Source organism: Triticum aestivum, chromosome 2D (genome assembly GCF_018294505.1).
Source record: "Triticum aestivum cultivar Chinese Spring chromosome 2D, IWGSC CS RefSeq v2.1, whole genome shotgun sequence".
Lineage (NCBI taxonomy): Eukaryota > Viridiplantae > Streptophyta > Magnoliopsida > Poales > Poaceae > Triticum > Triticum aestivum.
Genome location: NC_057799.1, coordinates 654,351,297 through 654,359,775, shown reverse-complemented (window position 1 = coordinate 654,359,775; position 8,479 = coordinate 654,351,297). Strand labels below are relative to the sequence as shown.

General features: G+C 45.9%; 1 protein-coding gene across 1 annotated transcript; it reads right to left on the bottom strand.

Moving 5' to 3' along the window:
• Positions 1 to 5,661: 5,661 nt before the first annotated feature.
• Positions 5,662 to 8,428, bottom strand: LOC123055427 (uncharacterized). The gene is made up of 10 exons (XM_044479442.1): positions 7,868 to 8,428; positions 7,679 to 7,776; positions 7,551 to 7,596; positions 7,319 to 7,401; positions 7,033 to 7,094; positions 6,784 to 6,845; positions 6,501 to 6,560; positions 6,355 to 6,387; positions 6,166 to 6,231; positions 5,662 to 6,034 (listed from the first exon to the last, which is right to left on the bottom strand). The coding sequence occupies exons 1-10, from the start codon at positions 8,426 to 8,428 to the stop codon at positions 5,978 to 5,980; spliced, it is 1,128 nt and encodes a 375-aa protein (XP_044335377.1). The 3' UTR covers positions 5,662 to 5,977.
• Positions 8,429 to 8,479: the final 51 nt, after the last annotated feature.

The following is an 8,479-nucleotide window of genomic DNA, read 5'->3' as shown; positions in this document are numbered from 1 at the left end:
GTCCATGATGTGGACACATAGATGCACCATGACATCAAAGAACGTGGGCGGGAAGTACATCTCTAACTCATTCAGTATGACAACGATCTCTTCCTGTAGCCTATGGAGTTTCTTCACATTGATCGACTTTCGAGAGATAGCATCAAAAAAGTGGCATAGGTCAGTAAGCGTCTCACACACATGTGTGTCCACAATCCCTCTAAGTGCAGCCGGGAGTAACTGCGTCATCATCACATGACAGTCATGAGACTTCATCCCACTGAACCTTTTTTTTCTTAGTGTCCAGATATCTGCTTATCTTCCCACAGTATCCGGAACTAACTTTGATTCCAGCAAGGCACTTGAACAATTGAGCGACCTCCTTCGTATCTAAGGTGAAGCAAGAGGGGGGCAACATTGTTCTTCCTTCTTGTTCACTTTTTTGCCCCTATCTTCCATCTCCGTCTCCGTCTCGGTCTCCTCTGACGACTTTTTACTGGGCATTTGGAGATCTTTCCTGATATTCAAAAATTCCAAGTCTTTTCTTGCCTTTGGCCCATCCTTGGTCCTCTCCGGCATGTTCATCAATGTTCCAAGCAAACTCTCAAGGATATTTTTTGTGATATGCATTTGATCAAGGCTATGAGGTGTGTCGAGTTTGGGTCAGTATTCCAAGTCCCAGAAAACAGATCTCGTCATCCATACCTTCAGCAGGGGCTCTGGTGCCTTTTTCTTCGTCTTTCCCGGCGAGGGGCGCGCTTCCCAGTTCTTCAACAACTCATATATTTCTGCACCGCTACGCTTACGTGGAGGACTTCGATGCTCAGCCTTACCATTGAATAGATCTCCACGCTTTCTCCACGGGTCATCCTTCTCGAGCCATCTTCAATGCCCCATGTACACGATTTTCGAAGATCCGCCATCTTTTGATAGCTGCTGAGAAGTTGTATCATCCATGCACCTCGTGCATCCACAATATCCGTGGCACACCTGGCCGGAGAGATAGCCGTAACCGAGATAGTCCTGCACCATCGTGATCAGCGCGGCTCTCATGTAGAAATACTCTCCTTTGCTTGCATCCCATGTCTTGGCCGGCGTTGTCCATAAGGTCTGTAGCTCCTCTTTCAGTAACCAGAGATACAGATTTATATCATTTCCCAGTTGTCTCGGCCCTTGAATAAGCATAGCCATGTGTATTATTTTTCCTTCATGCACAACCAGGGGGGAGGTTGTACATCCATACAAACACGGGCCATGTGCTATGATTGGTGTTCTGGTTGCCAAACGGATTCATGCCATCACTACTAGCGCCAAGCATGATGTTCCTTGGATCATTTGCGAAAAAATCAAATTCAGCATTTAATGCTCTCCACTGGCTAGCATTTGCGAGGTGTCTCAGCTTCGGATCATCTCCGTCATCTGGCTTCACCCCGCGTGCCAGCGCATAAGCTTTGCTTCCTTAGGATCTACGAAATACCGCTGTAGACGCGGAGTGATCGGAAAGTACCATACAACTTTCTGTGGAGCTTTCTTCCCAGCCTTTTTATATCGTGAAGCATTGCACTTTGGACAGATGGTTTTTTCCACGTGCTCGTTCCGATATATGATGCAATCATTGATGCATGTGTGATATCTAATGTGTGTCAGATCAAGAGGGCACACAATTTACTTTGCCTCCTCGACACTAGTAGGACACAGGCTTCCCGCGGGAAGAACCTTCTTTAGATACTTCAGAAGCTCATCCAAGCTTGCATCTGTCCATTTGTTTTTTGCCTTCGTCTTTAGAAGTTCTAGTGTGAAACTCAAGCGGGTCACCTCGGGATTGCAACCATCATACAAAGGAGACATCGAGTCTACCTCCAGTTGCGCCAGTTTCGCCTCCTCTCTAGAAGCAGCTCTGTCGCTAGTCGTCTTCTTGCGAAGCAGGTCTCGAACATGCGGGTCCCGCATGGCTGACCTTAGTAGCGACGAAGACGGCGGCGTGTCCGCTTCTTCTCCGCCTTGAACTGCCTCTTCGTCGCCGTCGACATTTCTGAGGCTGTCTTCCTCTTTGGGCACATAATTGGTCATCTCTTCGTCTGGTGGCCCCATGTCGTTATTTCCTGCCCCGTCGACGTCCTCATCATCATCATCTTCTTCACTTATACACCGAGTATGGCCATCCATGAAACCATGCATGAGCAGGTGCGCCTTGAATGTACCACCCTCAAAGGGGTCGAGCCTGACTATTCCTTTGCATTTTCGACACGGACATATGATGTCTACTATGCAACTTTATTCTTGTAGACACGTGTTGGACCTCCAAGCGCAGAGTTTTGTAGGACAGTAGCAATTTTCCCTCAAGTGGATGACCTAAGGTTTATCAATCCGTGAGAGGTGTAGGATGAAGATAGTCTCTCTCAAACGACCCTGCAACCAAATACAAGAAATCTCTTGTGTCCCCAACACACCCAATACAATGGCAAATGGTATAGGTGCACTAGTTCGGTGAAGAGATGGTGATAAAAGTGTAACATTGATGGTAGAAATATATTTTTATAATTTGAATAAATAAAAACAGCAAGGTAGCAAATAGTAAACGGGCGTAAAAACGGTATTGCAATGCTTGAAAACAAGGCCTAGGGTCCATACTTTCGCTAGTGCAATTTCTCAAGAGTGCTAACATAGTTGGATCATATGATTATCCTCAAAAGTGCAATAAAGAATCACTCCCGAGTTCCTATTAGCGGAGAACAAAAGATAGATATTGTTTGTAGGGTACGAGAGACCACCTCAAAGCTACTTTCCGTTCGATCTAATCAAGAGTTCGTACTAAAATAACACAAAGCTATTTTTTCCGTTCGATCTACCCTAGAGTTCGTACTAGAATAACACCAAAGAAAATTCATATTCATAATACTCAATCCATCACAAGGAACTACAAAGAGACCCCAAAGTTTCTATCGGAGAAAAGATAATAAAAACGTGCATCAACCCCTATGCAAAGATTACCCCAATATCACCGCGGGAATCCGTGAGTTGAATGCCAAGACACATATCAAGTGAATCAATATGATACCCCAATTGTCACCTCAAGTATTCATACCGCAAGACATACATCATGTGTTCTCATCTCTGAATATTCAATCCGACAAGACAAAACTTTAAAGGCTAAAGACTCAATTCATCACAACAAAAGTATAGAGGGGAGAAACATCATATGATCCGACTATATTAACAAAGCCCATGATATAGATCACGAGAGAGAGAGAGAGAGAGAGATTAAACAAATAGCTACTGGTACAAACCCTCAGACCCGAGGTTGGACTACTCCCTCCTCATCGTGGTGGCCTCCGGGATGATGAAGATGGCCACCGAAGATGATTCCCCCCTCCGGCAGGGTGCCGGAATGGAGCTAGATTGGTTTCCGGTGGATACAGAGACCTTGCGGCGGCGGAACTTCAGATCTAGGTTAACCCCGAAGGGTTTCGGAATATTTGGGAATTTATAGTGCAAAGAAGGGGTGCGGGAGGCCACCGAGGTGGGCACAACCCACCTGGGCGCGCCAGGTGGGCCTGGCGTGCCCTGGTGGGTTGTGCCCCCTCGGGGCACCCCCCAGGTGCTGCTCTGGCCCAAAGGTTGTCTCCTGGTCCATAAAAAATCATCGTTGAGTTTCTTTGCATTTGGACTCTGTTTGATATTGATTTCCTGCGATGTAAAAAACAAGCAAAAAATAACAACTGGCACTGGGCACTGGGTCAATACGTTAGTCCCAAAAAATGATATAAAGTTGCTATAAAATGATTGTAAAACATCCAAGAATGATAATAAAACAACATGAATACTTCATAAATTACAGATACGTTGGAGACGTATCAACATACAACATCCTTTAGTCTTTTTTCATACATGCCGTCCACAGCGGATTGCTAGTATCTTTCCACCATCCTTCCACTGACCTTCATGATCACCTGCGCGCGGAGCAAATATTATAACCACGTATATATGCGTGCATGGATCAAATTCATACAAAAATTCGGCATGACCTTCCCTAAATATAGGACATATTGAGTTTGCCCGAAATTCGCCGAAACGGAATTGAATCGACATTTCGGCAAAACATAGGCAACTCATGCCACCCGCATTATTTCATCAAATACACAATGTAGGCAACTCAAATTATGCCACACACAATTCGGTATATTCTCATATCACCCACATATATATAGTTTCGGTCCTATCCACACAAATACTTTTTTTGCTCACCTATGTGTCGAGAGGGATATCGAGCACCTTTCTTCTTAATTACCTAATAGCTCTAGATATATAGCTCTGACTAGCTAGCTAGCTAGGGAGAGAGAGCTAGGGAGAGAGTGGGAGGAGAGGGAGAGGAGAGGGAAGGCATTAATGGAAGGGGGTGGTGGAGGGCAAAGAAGAGGGGGGGAGGGCACTAATGGAGGGGGTGGTGGTGGAGGGCAAAGAAGAGGGGGGGTGGAGGGCAAAGAAGAGGGGGAGGGAGGGCTCTAACGGAGGGGTGGTGGAGGGGCAAAGAAGAGGGGGTGGTGGAGGGCAAAGAAAAGGGGGAGGGAGGGCTCTAATGGAGGGGTGGTGGAGGGGGAGCATTGAAAGGAACAAACAAGGTGCAAGGAAAGGGGGAGAAAGGAAGGGGGAGGAAGAAGAGAGTGGAGGAAGAAGGGGAAAGGTGGTAGGTGGCTGGTGGCCATAGCAGTAGCGCGGGTCACCTATGCGTGCTACTGCTATGGGCGCCTGCAAAATATCTACGGGTAGTGTTGCACTACCTATAGCGTGGGCTAGGAAAACACGCTACTGGTAAAATGTTATACATAGAGGAAATAGCAGTAGCGCGTTTATCTAAACAGGCGCTATAGATCCTAAACTAACAGTAGCGCCGGTTGGACAACCAGCGCTGCTAATATTTATTGATCAGGGAGTGTGGTGTGTTACACTTAGCAGTAGTGTGGGGCTAAAGAACAAGCGCTGCTGCTAACAGATACCAGTAATGCTCTTTCTAACCAGCGCTACTACTAACTACTAGTAGTGTGGGGTCATAAACAAACGCCTCTGGTAAACTTCTATCTATAAGCATTTTCCTAGTAGTGAACGACCCATGCTATATCATCTTAGTATAATTGTCTTTTCTCAAAACATGTATTCAAATAGACATAATTTTCAACTTGATATTGTTATTTCTGGCATAAAAAAAATGTGATAGTTTCATGGCTCTAAAAGGATCAAATTGAGATTTCAATTAAGTTTGTTGAAAAAATTGCTATATCTTTAGAAGTTGATATACTCTTGTTTGAAAATAGTAATGATTTCCTAATTTTGGTGTCGAGTATCGCAAGAGTGCTTTTTGTAATGAACATAGTGATGATTATATACGTTAAAATACGGTACTGTTGGTGGTTATTGAACTTTTTTTATTGAGCAAGATACTTTTTTATCAGAGTAAGCGAGATATTTTGAAGTGATGTTGATATACTCAAGATTTATATGGGTAGGAAATCTCAAACATGTAAAAAAGTAAGTAAGTTTGAGTTCAATAACACATTGGAATTAGTTTTGCAAATTATTAAAATGCATTTGTGGTCTCTTTCTTTGCACGATGCAGTTATTTTGGAATAACTCCAAAAACTTGTGTATCCCTCTAAACTTCAATTTGATTGTAATAAAAGTCAACAATACTACTAAATCCACTCATTCATCGATGTCTCCAACTCATAGACAAATGATGTCTGTTTTGTTTCACCATGGGCCACTGCCATAACAAGCAAACAAAACTATCTACCATTACATCCTCCAAATTGAAGACCTGCAGCTTCTTCTTAACCCACACTCGCTTTACAAACACATACAACAACACCAACGATATGTGTATCATCCCTACCTGCAAAATGCGTACTCTCTACGCGAGATCTAACAACACATTCTCCAAAGAGAATCGTTCTCACAAACATACAATCTACGTATCCTCACGTTCTCATCATGCAAGTAAGCATCAGCTAACATCATCGTCGCCGTGCAGTATTGATTCGAGAAGGGCCTCCTCCTCCTCCTGCATACACAAAGCAACCAAAACATCAAACACCAGTCAGTACAAAAATATGATCATCAATAGCAAAAAGTAGCTAGGAGCCAACTAGAAAGAAAGAAAGAAAGAAAGAATGCAATCTCCGGCTCACATACCACCAATGCCGTGAACTCCGTCTCTTCATCTATGGCGCTCACGATGCTGGGGTCGTCCATCAGATCCTGCATGTTTCAAGGTCACCATAAGTAAGTACAGCTGCTGTTCATACACAAAGTGCTTTTAAGTTGCACTGCCAATCATCAAAACGCTCTCCAGCGTATAAGAATAGTGGTAACTGGACCTACATCTTCAGCAATGCGTAGCACACCATCCTTGTCCTGCACAATGACATGCCAATCATTAATTATGCATAACATCTTTCATTGTGGGGTTTATAAAAGCATTTAGCTGCCGAGAGTTGCTAAGCAGGCTGAAAGGGCAACTGATATACCTTGACTGCGACGAATAGAAGCGGATCGACTGGTGTATAGATCATATAGTGTGCACCGTCCTGCAAACAGAGTATCCACGCTAAGTGCCAGCAATAACATATTCACAAGCATGCCAAAAAAACACTGCAAGATAATTACAGTAGCAGCAAGACATGAATATGTCCAACTATTCTGAGAAGGCAAATACATTACAGTCACCGCATCTCTCTACTTGGACGGAATTCGATTATTTGGCTACAGCCACAAAATAAGAAGATAAGTAAAGGAATCTAATTTACTCACCAAGTTGAAGTTGCAAATCTCTACACCTTCAAAAGGTGCCTCCCCGCTACCGCCACTAGAATCTGCAATTTTAATATGACAAATCAAAGAGGGAACTACACAACTAGAAGCACATCACATAAGAGACACACAAACTTTTAAATTCACAGCAAGAAAGATATCATTGAAACCTTTTCTTACAAGCAGGAGCCTATTTTTAGGGGGGATTACTGACACAATAATACTAGACAGGTTAGTGCTTCTGGTTACCGTGGAATTCTTGGATGGCATCTTCAGGAAAGCAGAAGCCACCCCGTGCTGTGTAGCAGAATCTGAAACAGAGGGCAAGAGACTATTACAGTATCATTTTTCGACAATGGAGATCTCTCCCCAGCCTCTGCACACAGCCCAGAGGGTGAAATATCATAGTGTCAGTGTGTTACATAAGCAATGAACACGGTTAAATGTACACATAAGCATTTGTAATGCCCTTGTCTCAGTTCAGTTATAAAGGTTAGAAGTTTGCATTTCTATGGTGTTTCTGTGTGATCCTTACCCGCTTTCTACAAAGTGCATATGCACTCTAGCGAGGGCGTACGCAACCGATGGAATGATCTGCTTAATCTGGTCATCGTCAACCTACAATCAAATGGAGAAGAACACATTGTTTACTTCATTAAACACCATACGGAGAGAAATGGATATTTCTAGTATCAACTGAAATCATGCTTGAACTACAAATGAATTGAGCACTCGGTCGATGAAAGTGTAGGGAACTGGAGACATACAGCGATCCAGCCGCTGAAGTTTGTGCTCTTGAGCACCTGCACAGGCCTGAAAGAAGTAATCAAAGAAGAGGGGAATCACTTATGAACATTGCAAGTTTGCAACTAATTTGCAGAGTGTGGTAAATTACATGTCGACCGGGCAGAGAAGCAAGCATTCATGATCCTGGGTGCTGCTGAAAACTCTCCTGATTATGCACTCCAATGGACGATTGTTCGCGTCATCAATCTGCATAATTTTGCAAGATGAACATTAGGATAATAATGCATTTGAAGTATGAACTGCTAGCTAGGAGAAAGCTGAATGTGGAGCAACTGACGATGGTGACGATGCGCTTGGAGGCGGCGGCGATGCACCGGCCCTGGTCGTCGAGGACGAAGCCGGCGGGCGGCTTGGGCATGGCGCCGCCGGACCGTGTCCCCCCAGCGAACCTCCCCTCCCCCTCCTCCTCATCCTCCTCGTCGTATTCCCTGTACCCCGCCTCGTCGTCGAACTCCTCCTCCTCCCGCCGCAGAGCGACGACGGGCGAGCGGGCCATGTCTGTCGGCGGCGCGCGGCCGGATTGCCCCCTGGGCGGCGGCCGGCCGGCTGAGCCCCTCGGCGGCCCGCGGCCCTGGTGGTGGCGGCTGGGCGCGCCAGGAGAGCCACGCCTACCGGGCGGACCCTGGTCGTCGCCGTCGTCGTCGCGGAGCCTGGGCGGCGGCCCGCGCCGGCGGTTCTGCGGTGGAGGGCCGCGGTTCCTTGGTGGCGGCCGGGACGAGCGCTGCTGCCGCGGAGGCGCAGCCGCGCGGACGGAGACGCACCGCGCGCCAGCCGGCGGCTGGGCCACCCGGGGGATGACCGCCATCCCCATCCCCATCGCCATTGCCAAAGCCGCCATCTTTCACTTTCACTATCCGTTAGCGGGTCGGGAGGTAGAAGACGAGGAGAT

What these genes read in the sequence shown, in the direction of transcription:
- LOC123055427 (XM_044479442.1), bottom strand. Translation starts at nt 8,428, where the DNA reads ATGGCGGCTTTGGCAATGGCGATGGGGATGGGGATGGCGGTCATCCCC. An exon ending in CTTCTCTGCCCGGTCGACAT is followed by an intron (nt 7,597 to 7,678) that starts GTAATTTACCAC and finishes TACTTCTTTCAG; the next exon opens with GCCTGTGCAGGTGCTCAAGA. An exon ending in ATGCACTTTGTAGAAAGCGG is followed by an intron (nt 7,095 to 7,318) that starts GTAAGGATCACA and finishes CCTCTGTTTCAG; the next exon opens with ATTCTGCTACACAGCACGGG.